The following is a 24534-nucleotide window of genomic DNA, read 5'->3' as shown; positions in this document are numbered from 1 at the left end:
ATCCAATTTTTCAATTTTACCCGTGAGAATTTGAGGCAATACATCCGCACCTAATAACACTTTAATTTCTAAAGGATTGTCCCCAACGTCTGATAAGTTAATTGATTTTTGCTGTAGAATGGGATAAATGTTTTGATTCTTTAATCTCGGTACGAAATTGCATATCTTTGTCTGGGCTAACATTGGACATGTAATTTTGAATTGACCATCTAGGGATTTTATATTGACATCATAGACACTGTGTTTTTCCTGACCAGTTTCTATTCCGCCAAACAATGCATGGTTTAAAATTTCTTCTCCAACTATTGGCAAATTTAGCTTTTTTACCCCCTCTGTTTTTATATAGGACCTTTGGGAACCGGAATCAATCAAAACTCTTGCGAGTCTATCTGTTTTATCTATGCCCTCAACTTTTACTATCAGTGTTTGCATCAACGTTTCACCCTTTTGTTGATTAACAAGAGTTTTAGAACTACTGCTATTTTCATCATTTTTTCCTTTAGTACTTGACTTTGTTTGACCTTGGTTTTCACCATTTTTTATGTTCCAACACATTACTGTCAAATGTCTTCTATTACAAATTAAACATTTAACAGAACTTTTGCATTGTTGTGCTGGATGGCCGATTTTCAAACAACGGAAACATGCTCTTTTTTCTTTTAAAACTGTCTTTTTATCGTTATAATTTAAATTGTGCAACTTGAAACATTCCACTGAGCTATGTGAATCCTTGTCACACCATATACATTTAAGCTTTTTGAAATCACTCGTGTTATTCCTTGAATCACCTGAATATATACAAGCGGCAGTTGGTGGAACTACATCAAAACTTCCTTGGCTACCGAATCCACTACGAGCTATTTGCAGGCGTTCCTCACTTTCAACTTCAATTCTGAGAAATTTCAATAATTTTGTAAGATTTTCTGTGCTAGCATTTGTTTCTCCGGATGATCGAGATCTCTCCCACGCCTTCAAAAGATCCTCTGGAAGAGCTGATTCTACTAATGGGTAAAGCATGGCGGCATAAATATCACTTTTAACGCCAAGCGATTCCAGAGCTCGTAACTGTGTTTCCAATTTATCATACAATGTCGCCAATGGCATGTGACCTTTTTTTGTAGCCTGTGCCAACACTAATCTTAACAATTCTCTAATATAGATTTCGACCATCAGATCATCTCTTGCGAATCTCGATTTTAGTTGAGTAATTGCTTTTTGATAATTTTGGCCTGACGGTGGAAAACTATCTACCAGTTCTTTTGCTGGTGACCCGGGAACCATTGCTTGAACCAAATATTGAAATTTATCATCATCATCGATGGTGTTGTCCTCATGTATTTTACGGAACTGTCCCCAAAATCCGAGCCAATTTTTTATTTCTCCATTAAATTTCTGTAGTTCTAACATTGGAAGCTTGTATTTTCTCTTCATTTCCGCACTATTTTGTGAACTTGGTTCATTGTTCGCCAAACGAAGATTAACAGTTTCTTTTAAGTACACATATCTGTCAATATATTCTTCATTGGCTTCAAAATCTTTTTCATAATCATCATTATTTTCTAGTTTTAATAAATTTTCAGAAATCTGATTTTGCACATCGTTTAATCTTTCGAATTTATTCGTCAATTGTGATAATAAAATCTTTACGCGATCCACTTTAACCTCCGTATTCGATAACTCTGCTTCTAAATTATTGGCAGTTAAAGTAAATCCTTGGCGCAATGGCTTTCTTTTATTTTTTAATTCTTCCATTTATGAAGTGAAATATTAATTAAATTCTGATAGTTTCACTTACTTTTGTTTCTTTTGTCCTTTCTTTTTTATGCTTGGCTCTTGAATATCACACGGACGCCACTTAATGTTGCGAAGTCGAACTTTGAATTTTATATACACATTTATTTACATGACGAGGACATTTTACACAGGAAGAAACATAGAAAGAATTACTATTTTAGACATCGTTTTTCTTGTTAACTTATCGATTGTTTGTTCTATAATATTTTATATTTTGTTGCCATTTCATTACAACTAAACTATTTCCCGCTTTCCAATATTACCTATGCGAACCCGCAACAGATACAGTAAATGTAACAGTTATTATACTGCAAATAACACTGTTTCTACCGTGACAATCTGCATGCAACAATCTATGAGGAAACATGTTTTAATGTGTAAAACGTCATTGCGAAGTAAATGCGTTGTCAATAAAATACAGACAAAATGTTAATTTTCTGTAATTACTTCGTCCCAAAAATAGCATTACAGCGCTATTTAAACCCCTGGTGTCAAAAAACTGAAATATTTCTTATTTAAAAAATTGAATTCCTATAATCTGAATCTAAATACTATCTACTGCGAATTCGGTGGTTTTGTTGTGAGGTTTTCTTGTCACCGGGCTATAAAAAACATCTAATTTAAGTATAGCCCCGCTGTATAATTTTAAATGGTACTTTTACAAACATTTTAACATTAAAAAATTGCTTAATTACCAATTATTCTACTAGCATTGTTTTGTCCAAATTAGCATAAAGTTTTCAAATTATGCGTAAAGATCGTTGTGAAATCTCGACATTACGCCCTTTTTTGTTTGGGTCGTTATATCAAGTGCTGACTGTAAACGTCGGATATATTTTATAATTTGTTACCTTTGCATCCTTCGCAAGTGAGAGCATTGTAGTGGTAGCCGGATGCACGATCTCCGCATACTAGGCAAAGTTCTTCCTGCTGACGAGGCGCAGGTCCCTTCTTGGACTTTTTGTCATAGTCGTAGCAGCTGCCATTCATAACACTGCTAGGTGGGCTCAAGTCATCTTTATCTGTAATGACAAACAAAACTAATAAACACACGTTTCTAGTGACGATTCTTTGACTGTTAACAGAAGAAATTTTAATTACTAAACAATTTCATGTTACATTTATAAAAGGCACTCAAACATAGGAAAGTTCTCTCCTAATATTTAAGTACAGGATGTGGTAAACTCCGCATCTTTAATCTAATTATAATTTCATATTTAAAGTAAGAGGTCAATCAAGCATTACATATAAAAGTAGTTTTTGGCGATTTTTGACTTTCTGCCACCCCAAGTAGCACAGGGTTATTGTAACAGCTTTAGTCTACATCGACCGACAATGTCAATATTGGCGAAAATCGACATTGTGTGTTCGATATTGTACGATTGCTGTCGATTTCACATTAAAAGTCTGTGTTTGTAAAGCATTTCATTTTAAACTTTACTGTGTTCTTAAATCAAAATTAATCATTTAAAAGACAAAAAATGACGTCAAATTTTAATAATTCCAAAAAATAAATTTAAAATATAAATTTAGAGATNTCTGTGTTTGTAAAACATTTCATTTTAAACTTTATTGTGTTCTTAAATCAAAATTAATCATTTAAAAGACAAAAAATGACGTCTAATTTTTATAATTCCAAAAAATAAATTTAAAATATAAATTTAGAGATATCCGAAATGCTGAGAGATATCGATCGACGTTCCCTAACGTTTTTCCAATATTGAACAATATTGTTTCGCATTATTATATCGTTTTTGTGAATTGTGTTACTTGGGACTTTTATCAAAAAATGAAAATTTTAAATCCACACTATGCCTAAAAAAATATTTTTCCATGTATGATTTTTGCACATAGGAATAAAGTAGTAAGTTGAAGTATTTTCATGTTTTTTTGTATTAGAAACTCCCCCTATCTTATGTAAATCATACCCACTTTTGCAATCATATTGATTGCAAAATCAGGAAAATCACTATCCCATCTTTTAAGGCCATCAAGGGAAAAATGCTTATGGGAATTTTCATTTTAGTCAATTAGTTAATTTTTTATTCTTAATATTTGTAATATGTGGGTTTAATTTTTTTTCAAAATTGTTTTTCTACATTTATCATTTTTTTGATGTCTAGAAAACAAAACAAAAAAAATCTTAAACAATTCTTTTTGGGATAATTCGAGTCTATAAATAACAAGACAGTACCATTCTTGAATCAAGCAGTATTTTTTTTTTAAATAACACTCATTACTGAAGCCATATAAATTAGATAGCGTTTTATATATGAATGTATTACACTATATTGTCGACATAATTGTATTTTTTTTTAAATGACTTGTAATTTTTTCAAAGCCAAGATAACTTTGAAAAACTTTTTCTCTATTTTTCCGGAAATGTCATTTGATTCCATCAATATTAAAGCTGTCCGTTTGTGCCAGAAATATTATAATTTATTTTAACACGGATTTACTATTAGTTACAAAATTCAAGATGAACACTAAGTAAGCGCTTAACAGAAGCAAAAAAGTTCCGAAAATAATGTATTTACAAATTCGTTAACATACAAAATTAAGATTTTGGCGTTACATTCTACGCCAAATAAATTGAGAACACCTGTTGATTTCTACTTTCCTTTGCAATAATTAGGTTTTTAGTGCATCTTACTAAAAAGATTATGTGTGTTGTTGAAAGGATAAAGATTTAATCTCGATTTTACAGAGCCCTAAAAAAAGAGCAACGATAAATTTTTTTCCACGAAAAAATAAATAAATAAAACGAAAGTGGGCAGGGGTTAATTCCTCTAGGTACCACTACCTTCAAAGGAAGTTCATATTTTAACCGTCCAATTGAAATTCCTGTGAGATATATCTTTAAAAGAGAAAACAACTTATCGAATAACTTTCTTCATTAGATAATCTACAAAAAAAATATCCCATCACTTTCGAATTTTAAAAACATATTACATCCAAAGAACCAGTTTTCAAGCAACCCTTTCTCCCATTGAAAAGCGAATTCCAGACCACATTTCCGTTGCCAGTCCCAACGTGAGGTGCTAGTCACACCTAAAACGTTATTAAAATTTATCTATTGAAGAATGGCAACTGTTAAAAAAATTTCAGACGATCGCCTTTAAGATCATCGAACTGGAAAAGGGTTCAAGGACGAAAAACAAGCCACTTTTTTTTCCAGCGAACTCGGGAATGTACTAATAAACTATCTTTTTAATGTTATTGCAAGCATCCTACGTAACAGAAGGTCAAAGTTACGATGGACGACTAAAACAATAGGAAAAATTCCGCAGAAAAATGCCATAATAAATTTCTATTAGAATTTTTTTTCCTCGCCCTACGACACAAAGGAATGATTGTTTTATCATTGTGTTGCGTGTTCGTTTATATGGAATAGTTATTTTGGACAAAAAATAAATAAATAAAAGGTAGAACCGTGACCGACTGTTCATGAAAGTGTGACTACGAATTTTATTTTATTATTCAACATAACTTTATAAATGACTATCAACACCGAATGTTTATTACAAAGTATCTTATTAAACAGCAACCGCAGAGAACCGGATTAATTCAAAATTATAAAAACGAATAACTAATAATTGGTCAGTGTTTTAAGAATGTGAACAATAAACAAAAATTACATTCAAGATTTTTTTTTAAAAACAAAATAATGAAATATTCTTTATTGAAATGATAAAGCATGAAGGTACAGAATTTTTTTTTTTTTAATAAGGATGATAAAGTTGTGATACTAAAGTAAAAGGAATGACATTCTTTTATAAGATAAAAAAATATATATTCAGTTGAAATGTTTAAGGTATAACTCCTACATTCATAATAAAAACTAAATTCTCGATTTCTATTTACTAGTAGGATAAAACTGGAAGGATCAAATTAATAAAATCTCGATAATCATTAGGTAGATTTTGAAAATATTTTTATTTATTTTTCTTAAATATTTATTCCGATCCCCAATGTGTTAATTTTTAACTTCTTTTTTGACAAGGATTATTTAAGAGCGATGATTACAGAACATCCTGAATTAATAAGTAGTTTAATGTATGAAAATTACACTTAATATATACACATTTTAGAAGTATGTACATCCAAGTCTAAAGAATCTACAAAATATAAAGGTGACGTTAAATATAAATGTTTTCAATATTTAAACTTTTCGAAGAATTACTTTTCTAAAATTGCAACGATTGTATAAGTAGCATTTTAATAGTTTCCTATTTTAAATTTTTTTTTGAAGTGAGGGGGGGGGGGGGTAATTGTGTAAAATCTCGTTGATCGGGAAAGTTGGCGCAAATTCCGCCAAATTGACACCAAATGATTTCATATTGCAAATTTAATGAAAACTAAAACTAAAAGTTCATTTAAAAATTGTTTTACAACATACGATTAAAAAAATTCCAGGTACAGTTCAATTTATAAAAACTTTTATTTACAAAGAGGCTCTTATTTTTTGGTTCATGCGAAAATTGTCGACGGAATTTTTCTTTCTTTACCTTTTTCTGATTTAAAAAATTAATGTTAAAATTTAAGGAACACCCAGTTTAAATTACTTAGTCAAAAATATTATAAATTAATAAAATAAAAAAAATATTTCGAAAAAGTTATATGCAGCATGTAATGAAAACTCATTTAACAAAAATTGACACAATTTGATTTCAAAATTAACTTAACAAAATTAATTTTTTTATTTTTAAATTTAGCATTAAACTTCATCAACATCATTTCGTATGCTGCAGAATTATTTTAAAAAATTCTCAAAATTTAGAGAAATAAATTTATTTTATATTGCCCTAATGAATAACCACGCGTTTTTGTAACCAAGAATTCAAAAGCAACAATACACAGCAGGACTTCACTTTTCAAAATTTCACTCTTTTATTTAGCAAATAATAAAACAAATTTTATTACGAAAAGCGAAAATTGCAATAAAAGTAAGAACAGAGAAAGTTTCGGCTTTTTTTTTATGACTTTTCATTTGAACCAATTTCATTTTTCAGTCACTCTTCTTTAGAAATAAAATAATAAAAAAAAAAACTTTTTTTTTTACTGCGATTATTGTATGGGCGATGGCGAATAACGAAATAACATCATCCTCGCCATTAAAATAAAAATCGAGTATGTGCTTGTGGGCCATTGTTATGCTTGTGTGACGAGCCATAGCCACTCGCGAAGCGTATTTCCCGCCTACTCTATTGTGAATTATTCTTGTTTAGGGGTCAAAGCAAATAGAAGAATCATCATTCAGTATGATTTATTCAATGGAAGTTTTTTTTTAGACATGTACAGGTACATTCCTTGGTAGAGAAGATTCAAGATTGGTTGAATAGATATATATGCATTACTAGTGGGAATAGGATAAATGCTTAATTTGAATATATTTTGCATCATTGTAAAGATGAAATGTAGGTAACCGAGTAATGCAAAAACAATTTTTTCTTATTTGGACATGATTGGCAATTGTTATCACTCGATTACTCTAGAACGAAGTACCGATTCAAATGCGTATAAATGTGTGTGTGTGTGTTTTTAGTGGAAACTACAAAAATTATATCTTTTATGGAGTTGTAGTTTTAAAATTAATGACGTCATAGATTCCGTTTCTCATAAGGATAAATTTCAAAAAATATTGTAAAAGGTTCACAAATAAAACGTTTGGAGGAAGAAGAAAAAAAATCGTTTTTACGGTAGTATGGCAAATTTAAAATTTCTGTTTTGTTTTTTAAGAGTTATATAAATATTACTTTTTTTTATTATTGTAAACTTATAAATCAAATGATTTAAAATACCCATATATACTCCTATCACTTGTTAAAAACAGAATTATAAGCTGATTCTTTAAAAAACACAAAGGGGATTTTAATTATGAATCTCAGATAAAATTTTTTTTTACAATTTGTGATTCATCAATATTATGAGGAATATGAATTTCTTCCACAACATTTCAAAATACAAGGCATAACTTGACATTTCTTTTAATCAATACACTACAGCAATATAACTATATTATTTCAAATATAACTATTCGGTACACGAATAACGTTATCAAATTTAAATATTTGGCATGATAAAATCACCAGCAATTACTAACAGAACTGAAAGACTTGTTTTTCAATCACAACACCTTTTCCGCTGGAAAAAGTAATTTAAGGTAAGGAGAAAAGAAAAAAAAAGACTGATGATGCAAACCTAAACGTTAAACCTTTTTTTTAGAAGAAGGGGAAAAAAAAAAAAAAAAAACGAGTAATATATATAGCATGCAGTTAAAACAATGTACTAGAAGTGCTTTGAAACATTCGGAAAAATTTGTGACTAATTAATTATATGATGCTAAGAAATGTTTGTTTGTTTTATTACAGAAGATTTAAGCAAAAAGTTTTTGCTCAACTTTGTACGATTATTTAAGAAAATTGATATGAAATAAAAAAGGTTTCAAAAAAATTTTACAATTTAGGAATTATTTAAGATATTAGAAAAAATGGATTAAAATTTAGTTTTTTTTTAAGAATTTAAAAATCTTTAATATTTTTATAGCGATAGTTCGTTATATAGAGAGTCCCCCACCCCCGGAAAACATGGAAACAACATTAAGCTTCCTTACATATATAACTAACGCAAGTTTTTAGCAAAATTGAGAAATCGTAACTTGATTCATAAAGTTAAAAACCAACATAAATATATAGTCAAGAAAAAAAAAATCTTTTTTTATTTTTAATAATCAGGACATTTATTTTCTCCTTTTTATGTCCTATTTTAAGAAAAAATTTATTCACTTGTCATAATTAAGTCAAATATGATTTTATAATTAAAAATAAATAACTTTTATATACTTTNCAAGTGAAAAAAAATCTTTTTTTTTTTTTTAAATAATCAGGACATTTATTTTCTCCTTTTTATGTCCTGTTTTATGAAAAAATTTATTTATTTGTCATAATTAAGTCAAATATGATTTTATAATTAAAAATAAATAACTTTTATATACTTAAAAAATTTTATAAATTCGTTTTTAAAAACAGACCAGTCCAAGCCAAAGGCTGAACTACATCACAGAATGGAATAAATAAATCAATTGTCGTTTGCATCATTCCTATTGAACGATTTATATTCACATCCCAATAGAAACGTTGACGTCAGCTTAAACATCTCAATTAAAAAAAAAAAAATCTTAGACGATAATGTCAACACAAATAATTATAACAAGACTTTAATTAAGCTCATAAAATTTTAAACACTTTACTTAAATATGTATAATTTAAAATAAACAGGCTCTACATATTACGAAAATTCGTTCCTCGCAATTTTCGAGTATCTCCGAAATGGTTATTTCATCCGAATCAGTTATTCCAGGCATAAAAAATTAAGTCATCAGTTTATAAAAAAGATAACTATTAAGAGAAATTCGCAGAAACTAGTTGAGTTACTTAGACTGAAAAGAAATAATATTTATTTAGAAATGCTTTTGATTTTAATGACGTACAGCTTCATTAAAATCACACGATTAGGGCAGAAATAAATACAGACGATGTGCAAACGAGTTTTTTTTCCCCTCTATTTTTATTCCGACCTTGAAGTCACCTCCAAACACGGTTATTTATTAGAGCAGGTAGCGAACCGCGCACCGCGAGGAACCAGGTTACCCTTCCTTCTCGTCCACTCATTGTTGGAAAAAGAGAAATGAATAATAAAATAAATAAATGAAGTTAAAAAAGAACGAAACTTGTTCGTCCAGATTTCATAAACCGTGTATCCTAGTAACTCTTCTTTCTCCAATCGGCATTTTATACGCTTCGTCGAGCGTCATTATCTGTGAGATTATTTTCTTTTTTTAGAAACATTGGTCGCAGAATATTTTCATTAACTATCCCAACTCCAAAACAAAAACATTTGGAAGCCTTGAAATATATAATTTACCTGATCTAGTTCTATTTATTCATTTTTTTTCTTTAGTCATTAAAAAGGAAAAAAGAAATGAATAAACAACTTTCAACGATGTTGAATGATTCTAAGAACAGGGTTGAATAAATTCAAAGAAAACTTACTTGTCTTCTTCATATTACTAATGGATGCGATTTTTGTTAAAATTACTAATACATAATAAGAATATTTGTTATTAAAAATTTTTGAAAATATACTCCTCACTTGTTTATAAAATTTTATACTTATATGGGTGGTCCAGGTTTTACATATTTCCTTTGTGTTTACTATAAGGTTTTGTTTGGTTATACTTTTCCTTTTAAAATTATTGTTATTCGTGCTTTTTTTTTTATGTTGATTATATTTGCCCAGAAATTTAGACATAACTTCACTCAAATAACAATATTGTATAACAATTCTGCGGAAAATATGAATAAAACAACTAACATAAAAAATGCATTTGATTGCGCTGTAATTTTAGCAAAACTAAGTTCCTTAAAAAACGCTTTTTTTTAAAAAAAATTTCCATCCTTTGCTTATAATTCAGGTAGTTAGAAAACAACATGGGATTTATACCAAGAAAGATTTAGAACAAAAATTATAAAATAAACACATTACAAAAAATCTTGTATAAATCTGATTTAAGTTCTACTGTCCTAAAAAAATTAAGTTTATGATTTAATAAATAAAATAATACTGATTTGAGATCATTAAAGAATTAAGGAAAAGTCTTTACTTTTTTTTGAAGTTTTGCTACAATTAAAAAGTTTAAAGATGGCTATCGAAATTTTGAGTTTTAAAAGAAGAAGGGATTGCTAGATGGTTGCTTAACTTTTCATAAATAATAATCAAGACATACATACTCCCGATGTTTCTAATAATTATTAATTTCAAGCAAAAATCTTGACATTAAAAATTATACATAATTTTATGAAAGACAATAAGTCAGAGATTACTAAGTCATCATATGACACCATTGGTTATTCATCAACATTTACGTTTTATTAACGCTTTATAATTCTACACTGTATTATAATGAGGTTATAGCATCAAAAATCCCATTGAAATTTGCCAAATCCCAAATTTGAAAGAAGTATAATTTACAACGTTGCCATATTACATTGTCCTCCCCCCCTCCACACAAAAAATCGTCAGTAAGAATTATTTATATTAAATTTTAAAAAAAAGTCCCATTTATATACGGAAACATAAGTACTATAAAAAAATTATAGTTTTCCTGTGGTACAATTACGGAGTTAAAAATTAAATTAAAATACAAATAATAAAATGATCCACATTTTTAATTATTAAATTTTATTATAAATAAATTCTTTACTAAAGAGAAAGAGAGAAGTTTTTTACACCAATACATATCTTTCTAAAAATATCTAACAATATCGAGCAGCCCATATTCCTATTTTTCAAGGTAGATAAACAACAATAAGGGGGGAGAAATCACAAAAGTTTTATAGCTTTCAAGGAGACTTGTTGCGCCCCCAACCCCTCAATATTTTAAGCATCTTACGAGAGCGACCGGCTTTCTTAAGTTAGGTGACACGGTCACAGGCAATAGTAGGTCTATGGGAAAGCCCCATGGAAGAGTACATTACTCTGCTTTACCATCTGCCCCCCCTTTGGGATGCTCATGGGGGGTGAGTTCCCCGGAACAGAGTAGGGGCTTTCCTACCACGCTAAACAGCCTGCCTTGATCGGCCACTGAACTTAAACAGGTAAAGGTAAGGGCATTGCCAAAAAAAGAAAGAAAAAAAAACATTAGAACCCAGGTAATATGAAATTGAAAACGGTATTTTTTGACATTAACTTGAGTTCATGCACTTCTAGTTTGAATGTGAAGAAATAATAGTTTCAATACTTTTGTAAAAATTATTCGCCTATTCAAAAAAATAATGAAGATTAAGATTTTATCTCGGTAATTTTAGATTCAGAAAATTATAGGTAATTTTTTCACTAAAACAAGACCTTACATTAAGTTTTAACTAAGATTTTGCTATTTTTCAAATTCATAAAATTTATGGGTAGTTTTTTTGCATTTTCCCAAAGTCTGGAATAACCCGTATTCGGATAAAATATATCGATAAGAGTATATGTACTTCTACATTTTCTTTCTGAGTTAAATAAATTCTAAAAATAAAATGATACATCGATTAAAAATATGAAGAGATAGCTAGCAAGCTTTAAAAAGTTATCTACAAAGATCTAAACTTTAAGTTTTTTAAAAAAAAACTTTTTTATTTGAAACGGAGTTGCTATAACAATTAATTCATCGTAATAAATGAAACAGCGACTTAGGTTGGATTCTGAACATTCAAAGAAACAATTAATACTCAATATAAAATAAAAAAAAAATTTTTTTTCCCTCCAGCAAACGATTTTTAATTCTTTCGAATTTTGCAATGAATTTTCTAATAGTAATTATCCAGTGTTAAAGTTTAGACAGATTTTACAACTATGTATGTTTTGAAATAAAAATTCAAGTATTTGATTTTGAAATTTACACAATTTAAAACAATGAAATTTACTTTATTTATTTACACCTCATGTCTATATATAAAAAATTAAAGAATCTTATCAAAAATGAAAGTAGGAAAATTATTATTTATTAATAATTTAAAAGATGATGAACTTTAGGGAATTGTTTTTATTACGACTATTGGGGCTATATTTTATGACTAAAAACTAAACTTGCATAACTAAATACAATATTATAGATTAATTACACCGTTACTAACGTAAGATTTTTTTCATATGTTTATTTCTAAATATATAAATAAATAAAAATAATATTGCCTCACTTTTTAAGTTTATAACGAAAACAATGATTATTTAATAAACTTACTAAAACAAAATTGTGCAATTATTCAGCAGTTAACAATTTAAATCACATTGCTAATTTTGGGAAATTAATTTCAGCTAAAGCCAAAACTGCATCATTTTGTTTCAGTAGAGTGCATAAACCATTGTCTGCATCATAAATACCTAAAAAAACTGCACAATACTTTTATTTATTTTTAAAAAAAGAAACATGCAAAATCACGATAGCACGACCCTATGTTCTTACAATATATTCCAATAAGAGAAATCAAATCCGAATTATTCGCATTGAAAATATTGAAAAATTCAATATTTAAACACACCCTCCATTTTTTCATAAATGTTCGAACGGGCCCTAAAACGCAGATAGAATTATTTCTGATTTTTACACCCCAGATGCCACAGAAGAGCTTTTTTTTCAACATTACCAAAAGAATATAGAAGAGAGATTCTGTACGTCGAGTTAGTATAGACGTATGGAGTGAGTGGGGGAAGAGGGGGGAATGTTACGCCGGAAAAGCATTCAAAGAGTGTCGTAGAAGAGGGGCCCCCTCATCTTGGATTTCCGGTAAATCCCCACTATTTTTTATTCCACACCATTTCTATTTATACATAGGAAAAATTGTCCTACGTTTTTCACATCGCAGGTACCGAAATTCAGTCAGGAGTTCATTCGGGAAAAGGTAACGAAGGAAGGGATGCCTACAGTTTATTTATATTTTAACCCTTTTTAAGTTAAAGGGTTATTCCAGGTAAAAAGGTGATAACAGAAAAATCGTAATATCAACCGTAGATATTTGTAAAGGTAAATAAGAAGAAAAAAAAAATACACACTGTTTCTATTTTACGAAAAAAGTTGTTATTCTTTAATAGGTATTATCCGTTAACCGATATTACTTCACCGAGGTTAAGAAAATACTGTAACTTTTTTCTATGTCTTTTTTTAAGCTAGGAAGAGTTCTATTAGATTGATATTTTGGATTATTTAAAGCCATTTTTTATATGTTATTGCTAATTCAACTTCGTAGTTTGTTTGTTTTTTAAATTTCATTCCAAGATAATAGATATTAAAAAGAAAATATTAGAATATTAGAACTATTGACAGCAAATTTTTCTTAGCCATTGGGAAAACTAATATTCTTATATATTCCGACAGTGAAATTTTTTAAAAATAATCTAATAATTTAAATCATTAATTAAGTTATTCTTCTAACATCCTACTGATATAATTACATAAAAAATAGCATAATAAAGTTAATACTTAGAGTAGAGTTTTAAAACATCGTACATAAATAGAAAATGAATCTTTTAGGCTATTTTCTTTAGATGTTTTGTGCAATTTGCGAAAAAATTACCAATGTTCCTTTAAATAACAATTTTTAGGATTGCCAAGCGCCGCCATCAAATAGCCGAATATTAGATGACCACCATTTTACTTTCTTTGCTCTGCTCAGTTTAACCAAACTTATCATTCATATTTTTTTTAGCGACGAATGTCTTAAATAAATGCTAAATATAAAGTGAACTATTGCACTTAAGAATTAATTCTAAACAAAGAATTCGACAGACATATGTTAAAAAAAAGAAAAGAAAAAAGAAAACGATAATGTATAGCAAACGATTATTAATCTCAGACGGTTTTAAACCATTTTTAAGCTTTTACGACTTTTTATTCATATCATCTATAAGGAATGTGATTAAGTTAATCGTTTTATTTTTCATAATTTACAACTATTGCAATTAATTGATTCGTTATTGGAAAAATGTTTCGATATGGTTTATTTTATTCCAAATTAAACAAGTCTTGAAAATTCTCCACTAATGAAAAATACTGATGCCGAGTTTATATTTTAGGCTGCAACTGTTTTAAATAATTATCTTTAAGCTTCGGCTTTTGAAGCAAAAAGAGTCATAAAAAAATTAAAAGTGGGGGAAAAACATCTGTATCATTATTTGTCGAGTATTACCATATTAAAATATATTTAAAAGCGTAAAGAATATGATTTTGTACAGTAAACAATTTTATTATCAGCTCAAAAACTTAAAATTCCGTGTTTTATTTATTAGTAAGAAAACGAGACAAGTCTAAACTCATTTTGGGAAGCTTTGAATTTAAACAATATTGTGTAAAACTTGAAAGATGACTTAAAATTTTTTTTTTACACAAAATGAAAATATGAAGAAAAGAATAAAAAGACAAAATTAAAAAATGCGGTATGAAAAGAAAACGATAAACGATAAGTAAATTTTTAAAAAAACTCTAAGTTTAAAAACACAAACAGAGACATTTTACGTTTCCACGTAACATAATTAATTACAAAACTTATTCCCCCTCCTCCCACTTCACCACCAGAAGTGTGCAGAGAAACTACTTTCGAAAACTCAACGAAAAGAACAGAACAAAAAAGAAATCGTTAGTTTCTTTTTCTGGTGCATCTTCATTTAGAACAGTGTTACAAAGAATAGAAATAACGCTCGCTTCTCTATTTAACTTTTGAATTTAGGATACAAGATTCTACCCATTTTCTTTATCTACCTTTTCTCCCAGATAATCTACGAGCATTTTCTTTGATTCTATTTTTAAACATTCACTCTACAATCACGCTTTTCAACTAAGTTAAGAACTGAAAGCGTGCTTTACAGTGAGATCTCATAATGGGAAAAAAAGGGAAAGAAATGCTCGTGAATAAAAAATCTTTTTTGATTTGAAATATCTTAATAGTATAAGTTACGTAGCCAAAGTGACAGTTTACTTAATCAAATCTTTTAAAAAAAATATGCTGAAGTACAAAATTTAATAGTAACCATGGAATTAAAACAATAAATCAAAGATGAAATGTATTCGAAGATGAAATGCCCCCGGGCCGCATCCGGCCCGTAAAAGCCTTTTTTGTGGCCCGTGAATATTATTTGCCATTTTTAGAGGACAATTTTAGTAAGAAACTCTATATGGGTTTAAAATACTTTTCCTTAGTTAAAAAAAAACCCTAATTTCTTTGTTTGTGCGAAATTTAGCATACCAACGGAGCACAAATTTATTTCTCAGTGTTTGCATCCAAGAAAATATTTTTTCAAATACAAAAATAATAGTGTATATTGCTCTTTTTTATTTCGCTTCATATATATATATANTTTGATTTGAAATATCTTAATAGTATAAGTTACGTAGCCAAAGTGACAGTTTACTTAATCAAATCTTTAAAAAAAAATTTTTGTTGAAGTACAAAATTTAATGGTAATCATAGAATTAAAAAAAATAAATCAAAGATTAAATGTATTCGAGCACTATAATTGTACTATAATCTGTGCTATAAATATCGTAAAACTTATTTAACATTAAAAAATAATAATAAATTTTAGAAAAATAGACTCTAGTTCTTAAAAAATTGAGTTTCCTACGATAAAACTTAAAATCAGAGCGCAAACAATAATATCACCCCCATTTGTCATTTTTCGCGGACAATTTTCGTAAGAAACTCTATATGGGTTTAAAATACTTTTCCTTAGTTAAAAAAACCCTAATTTCTTTGCTTCTGTGAAATTTAACATACCAACGGTGCAAAAAAATTTATTTCTCAGGTTTTGCACCCAATAAATTATTTTTTCAAATACAAAAATAATAGTGTATATTGCTCTTTTTTTATTTCGTTTTTATTTATTTATTTATTATTATTATTTTTTTTTTTTGTATATTGTGAATATAATTTAGCATGTGCGTTTCAGAAATTTTCTCGAAGAAATTCTCCGTTTTAACTTTTTGAAACTACTTATTTTGGACGAAATTCTTCACATTTGTAAACTTTGTGGCCAGAATTTTTAATATGTAGAATATTTTTAAAAATCTACTTCTTGTTTTAATTTGTAATTCAATACTTTTGTTTTCTACAACTTGATAAAAATCTGACAATAATAGTTTATGTTCCTTCAAACATAATAGAGTCCTATATAAAATTTTGATAAAGTTGCGGCCCGCCATTTGACTGGTGTTTTAATTGCGGCCCCCGGCCTCATGTGAGTCGGAAACACCTGTTCCAGAATATTAAATCCATGAGATATCGTCGTGAAAATTAAACGAATTCAGACAAAAATTATTTCCCCTTTAAAAATTATAAATTAAAGATTTTAACATTGATTGAACTTGATAAGATTTGCAAGGGGGAAAAAATGGTTAAAAAAAATGTAAGGAAGCTAAAACATGGAAAGTGATGCATTCTAAACTGAGAGAAGCAATACGTTGCTATGGAAACTACCACGAAAAAACACAGATCGATTAGGGTGTGGAAAGGGGATAGAAAAGGGTATCTAAATTGTTCTTGTTCCTTTTTGGGTTGTTTGCAACAAGCGAGATTTAATTGATCATTCGATCTCATTTCTCCCAACAATACTCCAAAAAATAACCGTCACAAATCATTATTTATTGTGCTTTAATACAGTGAGAAAAATACAGCAGCATTAATAGGGAGAAATCAAACAATAACAAACATGCATGGTGTGATAAAAATAGATAGTTCGGGAGCTTTATCAAATTGGAGCGTAATTCAGAGATAAATAACAAATCGAAAACTAACTTAAAATAAAATAAATTGACAAATTGCGAAAATATTTTCAATACGATTGTCGATTAATATTATTTTTAAAAGAAGAGTTATGATGAGTTTAATGAAAAAATCCTCAAACAACGGAAGATTAATTATTATCGTATTAAATCAGTGGATATCAAACATTTTAATTTAGGGTTGTTGTTAAAACTTGTAATAATCACATTTCTGCTTCAAAGTTACAGATTTCAGCATCTCAAGTAACAGAATATTTTTAAATAATTACCATTAGTCGGAAAATAACACACGATAGTCCCAGTTCATTTGTTATTCATATCGAAATTTGCTAAGATAATTTAAGAAACAGTTTTTTATACACGTTTGTTATTTGCTAAAAAATAACATCTTGAACATAAAGAATGATGCTTGTTAAAATTAAAAAAAAAGAAAAGAAACAACGACTAAGAACCGAATAACGTTCGATTCCTGACATGTTCTTATACTAACACTTCCATCCATCTAATTTTATTCGGATTTGATACGAAATTAACACCGTTTCAGAACAATTACTTCATTGAATCATCATATGTTATTTTCGGAGTTATTCTAAAAAAAAATTATAAAATGCATATGTTATGACAAACAAATGTTATCTTAAAAATTTAAAGATAATTAAAATTTAAAGATTGTAAATCGTCTGAGGCTCTAAAATTTTAAAGAAATTTTTTAAAATGTTACTATCGTTGCCACTTAGAAATCGTAAAATAGTAAAGGTTAGGTTTAAAAATAATATTTATGAACGCAGCATATACAATGTCCAAAACCGAACTTGGCAGTAGTTAATTTCAAGCAAGTGAAAATAATAAGCAAAAAAGAGATTAATAATAAATTTTCTAGACCTGAAAAAGAAAAGAAAAAAGAAAATCGTTTTAATCTCGAGCATCAACTAACATAATGACATCGGCTATGCCCTATCAAATGATCGAATTTCCATCCTTTTAAAACTTTTAAAAAAGTTTGCAAACGATTAGTGTCAACTTTTGAAAAAGTAGAGGAAACAAAATACTCTCATTCTGAAAACGAGAATGTTAAAAAGTACTTTTAATGAAAGCTATTTCCCAGACGAAAACTGTTTATTTATTCATGACGAGTGGCAACGAAAGTTATTCATTGGATCGAAGACCTTTGAAGAAAGAATTCCAAGGAAAAACGCTTTTTCTTCTGTCAATTGAGCACAGTTATAAAGATCAAGAAAACGACGGACATTTTTACTTCGTTTCTCGCAGATCCCAATCGAACAGCTAAACAAGTAAAAAGTTATCGAACTGACGCAGGAGAAATTTACTTTTACGAAATACGACGCCACATAAAAATGGAAAGAAATTTGAATAAAAGTCGGGCATCTTAAATTACTCACATTTGTTACTTTTCTTTTTTTACATTTATTAGCAGCAACTAAAGTGCCATTGCACCAAGTTGCGTGTTGGAATAATTTAAATTATTTTTATTTATTAAAATAATAAAATTTTAATAATATAATATTTATTAAAAAAGTCTCCGTAGACCAAGAACGGCATTTTCCGAATTGGAAATACAATTTAGATATTAATGCCTTAACCTAAAGGATTCTAGAAAGTTTGTCTGAAATTCTATCAATGTAACTAAGAGTACAGTGAAATGCTCAAATAAATTCAGCAAACAAAATCATTATTTTTAGGAACAATCCTAAATAAACCAGACATCCTAAATAAACCGATTTTGTTTTACTTTATATCTAAAGAGATTTTTGAATTAAAGAAAATATTTATTCTTTTTCCAGAAAAGAATAAATGAAACTCAAATATCTTTTCTCTCTTTATCCTTTCCTCCACTTGATGGAGATATGAAGATGAAAAATGGAACGCGACCGAAATGGTCAGATACCATTTCGAACATTTTTTACAGATTATTTCCATAAAAAAAAGAATCTGGCATCTTTCTTGCACAATCCCGTGTTATTAATGCGAACTGACGCAGTCTTTCTTGTGTCGCCGCCTTAATTTTTCAATAATCCTGACAGATCTCCCAACATTTGATGGAAAAGGTATCGGAATCCATTTTTTTTTTAACTCCACCTCTTTTTATTCTTTTTTTTTTCAAGTGTAAAATTGATCTTAGAAAGCACGATTTATTTCTGACCAGCGTGACTCGCGACTTACTTATGTCCAATGGAAACGCACGCCGGGCACAAATTACACAAAAACATTATATATAATTATTTTATATTACATTATATATAATTATTTTTGTCTTACTTTTAAATATAAAATTATAATTGTTTTGTTTAGAACATATTTAGTCCTGATCTTGCTATCTCAAAAGAAATTTTTTTAGAGTCCCTACAACTTCGAGATATCGAGAGTGTATATATATATATATATATATATCGCTCATTTGGTGAAACAATGAAGTAACTGTTACGTCATTGTTTCACCAAATGAGCGATATGTATATAGATGTATGTGTGTGTGTAATAAAAAAAAACTCATCTTCAAAAAGAAACTTTTAAATTTTTTAAATAACATGCAAGTCAGAGAATTAAATGACATATTTTAAAAGTCTACTAGAAGAAAATGCAGGAAAAAATATGCGGCTCAAAAAGGCCCCACACTGTCTGCTTGTCAAAAAACTGACACAAAAACCCAGCCGGCAGATTCTCGCCAAGTGAAAATATAACTTGACTGTCCAAAAAGCTCGCTGACAATGAGAGAGCAATTAAATGCTCAATTACCAAACTTGTACCATGTGCCGAAACAAAGAAGTCACCAAGTGACCTGGCAAACGACTGTGGCTGGCAATTAGCCGTCTTAAGAGACGCGATTTCTAGGAAACCATTTCGCAATCTAAACAATTTATTTATGAAGTTGGAATGAGACAGCGTTACTATCCAAAAAGTTCTTCCTCTTCCATCAGACGCTTCTTCTTCCGTCGTTTCCTCTATCCCGAAAAACGTTACGAAACTTTTCTTAAAATAATTTCACCGGCAAAGCGGATATAAAGATTTTTCCTCAATTAATGTAAAACTTCAATATAAGTTAAAGCAAAATTAGCAATACTAACAATGTTTCGTTAATTTCATAATTTCTGTTCTTCGGTGTTTAACACTTTAATCCAAACCTAAAGATGTGTGAATAAAATATCAGGTGGTTTAAGCGTAAAAAATACTAATTAATTTACAGTTAATAAACGAAAATTTAGTTGTTTTTTTTAAAAAATTTAAAAAGATTAAGTTATTAAAAAAATACAAGGGAGCAAAATTTGAATGTCTCCAAATTTTGTTTTAGCATTAATAAGTAATAAAAGTCGCCGCTAAGATGCTAGTGTATGTTAACCGTCATCAACCATTTTTATTTAACAATATTTTTCTAGTTTATATAAGTATTTTAATTAATAAACTCTAATGTCTAATTAATAATAAGTTTTTATGAATACTATTTAGTTACTCGTTGCTGCTATCCTATCGGAAAAAAAACTCATAGTAGTGATTTATGTGATATGCGATTTTATATTTATCCATTTATTACAACTTTCTTGTAACTTCAAAAGAAATAAGAAAAATATTCCAAAAATTCAGTCAGTTGTATTAGTGGAATTGTATTACCAAGTTTAACAAAGATTAATGTGTAAGGTAATATGAGTTATATTTGTACCATACGGGGGTCTGTTTAGAAGAAATTTGGGTCCGTTAACGGACCCTTCACAAAATATCTTTTCATAAAACGGACCCTTCACAAAATAATTTATTTCTCAATCGGACCCTTCACAAATTTGTTTATCTTCATTATTGTTTGGTTAATCCAATAAACCCTTCCTGGGGGAGGGGGGAAGAAAGATGGTTCCAGACAAACTAAGTTTCCCCAAGTTTAAATTCCAAATGTATTATTCTAAGAAAATATTTCAACTTTTACAAACCTCGTGTGCGCATTCTTATTAATATTAAATCATACTTTTTTTGTAAATAAATACTTAATCGATTTATATTTATTATTAAAATTAATTATTAATAGAATATTATGTAAATAAAAATTGATTTCTGGCATTTTTTTAAATAAAATATTATAAATTTAAGAATTGTTTAAGTTTATTTAATGCGTAACACATTAAAAGTATTACATGACTAAGTTGTGTCAATAAAAATATGTCAATTGAAATTATTAAAAATGTGAGTGATTTTGTTTCGATTATTCGTCCAAAATTAATATTCTGTGTTGAGCAGTATAGGCTAAATACCAAATATTTGTAATGTTGCATCTCTTATTTAGTAGCAGCAATTGTTGAGCAGAATTTTGTATCTATTTACAATTTAAAAACTTCTTGAAAAGGTTTTCAGCAAATTTTGCTATAACAGGACATTATTTGCACAAATTCACAAAAGCAGGACCCTGGTTGAAAGAATGTGACTTGACGCTTATTTTATATTCACAAATTATGAATAGTTTTTTTTCGCAATTTTACATAAACAGGACCTTTCACAAAATGTCTGGACAGACTAAAATTAATTGACAAACAGCGTCTTTCACATGAAAACAGCATTGAAGTAGGAAAATCTAACACGTGATATCGCTTTCCCTTTAACAACACGCGCGAGCGCAAAATAAGAAAGCAACTTCATTGGATTTCTTTTACAAATTGAGACACATGGAAAGGTTAAAAGAAAATAAACCATTTATCTATTATTAGAGAAGAATCCATGTTTTTTTTTTATTTATTAGCACGAGACAGCTGATCCCGATTCCATCAAATAACTATGATTAGTAAAATATCGCGACTTAAGATTACAGATATATTTCCTTGAAAGTCTGAGTTTGCTAGCAAGTAGGTCGCTCGATTAGATACAAACTAGCCATCAAGAACTAAATAAAAAGAATGATACAATATAACCAACAACAAAGCAGGAAAATGGCGCTTGGAAGTTTCCACTCGAGCGGCTGATCCGACCTGAATGCGGCACGATTTTAAAATGGCGATCACGAAAGAAAAAAAAACTAAATTCAGAATTCGCTGTCATAAGTGGGCCACTTAACCAATCGAGTTTTATGAATTTATGTCTGCGTTAACTAAATTGGGGTTCAATATGAATTGGTCACATGAGAGGCCTTGATCTTGAGGCAAATGAAAAAATACATTAAATGGAGTCAGGTGTTTTATTCATTTATGCCCTGTTAACAAAAGTGGGTTCTTTATTAATTGATTTTACAAAATTGAAGTCATTTGTTTTCTTTTATGAATTTATTATCTGTATTAAATAAAATTGGCTCATAAAGAATAGGTCTGCTGACAAGAATATTGCAAAAAGTAAAAATACGAGAATTAAAATAGGTTCATCAGTCATAGGTCTGATGAAAAGAATTTCGTAAGAAGTAAATATACAAGAATTAGGTCTCATCAGGAACATGTATGATGAAAAGAATTTTGTAAGAATATAAGATTTAAAATCATGTTTGAGTTGAATAAAAAAAGTTTATCAGGAATCGGTCAGACGAAATTAATTTTATGAGATGTAAAAATACAATGTTTAAAATAAGTCATAATTTAGCTTTCGAGATTCATAATGAATTTAGCTTTATGTCAATTAACAATAATTTAATAAATACATAAGTTCAGTAAGAATAATGTCTATTTTTCTTATTAAGTATACCTATAATATTTTTTAAAGTAAAAAAGTTCGTCATTTTACACCCACTGTTTCTCTTCTAACTTATGTGTCGTCTCTACGTAAAATAAGATTAAAAGATTGTTTTTAATAAAATTAAATCACAAGTAGTAATATTTTAATGTATAAAGCTTTTCACGTCGTTATTTTTCGCATTTTAAACATGCTTTGCTTGAATAATAATAATAAATTTAAAAAAATGGTGAATTAAATCTTTTGCACTTTTTCCCAGCGGTTTGGAATCTAAAAAAATCGTTTTAATTGACATAAGAATAATTTAAAAATTTAAATCTTTTGCACTTTTTCCCAGCGGTTTGGAATCTAAAAAAATCGTTTTAATTGACATAAGAATAATTTAAAAATTTAAATCTTTTGCACTTTTTCCCAGCGGTTTGGAATCTAAAAAAATCGTTTTAATTGACATAAGAATAATTTAAAAATTTAAATCTTTTGCACTTTTTCCCAGCGGTTTGGAATCTAAAAAAATCGTTTTAATTGACATAAGAATAATTTAAAAATTTAAATCTTTTGCACTTTTTCCCAGCGGTTTGGAATCTAAAAAAATCGTTTTAATTGACATAAGAATAATTTAAAAATTTAAATCTTTTGCACTTTTTCCCAGCGGTTTGGAATCTAAAAAAATCGTTTTAATTGACATAAGAATAATTTAAAAATTTAAATCTTTTGCACTTTTTCCCAGCGGTTTGGAATCTAAAAAAATCGTTTTAATTGACATAAGAATAATTTAAAAATTTAAATCTTTTGCACTTTTTCCCAGCGGTTTGGAATCTAAAAAAATCGTTTTAATTGACATAAGAATAATTTAAAAATTTAAATCTTTTGCACTTTTTCCCAGCGGTTTGGAATCTAAAAAAATCGTTTTAATTGACAAGTATAATTTAAAAATAATTAGTAATTTCTTTCATATTTTTGGCTAGAAGGTGTGAAGAACACATAGAAAATTCGAGTGCTTCATGGTTTAACCTTCCTATACTTTAATAAAAAAGTCTTAACTTCGAAGGAAACTGAAATAGCTAAACATCGGTTCTCATTGCGACAGCAACAAATCATCACGTTGGTAGAGATTATCGTTAAGTAAGATTCATGAAAAGTTAGGAAGAGGGCGTCAACATCAAACATGAGATTATGTTGGAAAACTAATTTCCCAGTTCCTTCGTACACCCACGTTGCGTCATTAGGACTCCAAGGCCTTCTGAAATTAACAAACGCCATTCTAAATTTAGGCTAATGGTCATAGCTCAAAAGAGAAAGAATACTTTGTTCGTTCTGGATTTAAGAATTATAAAGACTACAGAGCCAAATGATATGTTAAATTTTGTGAATGAAACTTTTATGATGCGACGACGAAAATCGTTCCGCGAAGGTTTTTATTAGTTACACCATGATTTATTTTATGAACGAAATTCTGCGCAACTTTTTATTCGTTGTAGACTGATGGAAATTAGGTTCCGAAAAAAAAAAAAAAATTTATCGAAAGTCGAAAGAAATTCAGACTTTAATTACAAATTTGGAAGCGAAAAGAACCGTATTTATGTCATAAAATATATATAACTCTCTAGGGAATTAAATATCTAGGGAATTTAGTGAATTAAATACCTAGAAAAGTAACACATAATATATTGTAGCTACATTCTGGGATCACTAGTGACGTAATACAGTCCATTAGACGCACTCTAAAATTCTATGTTGTAAAATCTTAATTATCAGGTGATACTTTACAGCTTTATTGAT

General features: G+C 28.6%; 1 protein-coding gene across 3 annotated transcripts in view; it reads right to left on the bottom strand.

Annotated features, from left to right (window-relative positions):
* The window catches only part of LOC107454045 (ecdysone receptor), a 320420-nt gene that overhangs the window by 15469 nt on the left and 280417 nt on the right, over nucleotides 1–24534 (bottom strand). For all 3 annotated transcript variants that reach the window (XM_071181001.1, XM_016071093.4, XM_071181002.1), the window contains one exon: nucleotides 2646–2816. In XM_071181001.1, coding sequence (XP_071037102.1) covers nucleotides 2646–2816 — 171 coding nt within the window. The remainder of the gene's footprint in view (nucleotides 1–2645; nucleotides 2817–24534) is intronic.

Source organism: Parasteatoda tepidariorum, chromosome 5 (genome assembly GCF_043381705.1).
Source record: "Parasteatoda tepidariorum isolate YZ-2023 chromosome 5, CAS_Ptep_4.0, whole genome shotgun sequence".
NCBI classification, from domain to species: domain Eukaryota; kingdom Metazoa; phylum Arthropoda; class Arachnida; order Araneae; family Theridiidae; genus Parasteatoda; species Parasteatoda tepidariorum.
The sequence above is the reverse complement of the archived record's forward strand: the minus strand, read 5'-3'. Positions and strand labels throughout refer to the sequence as shown.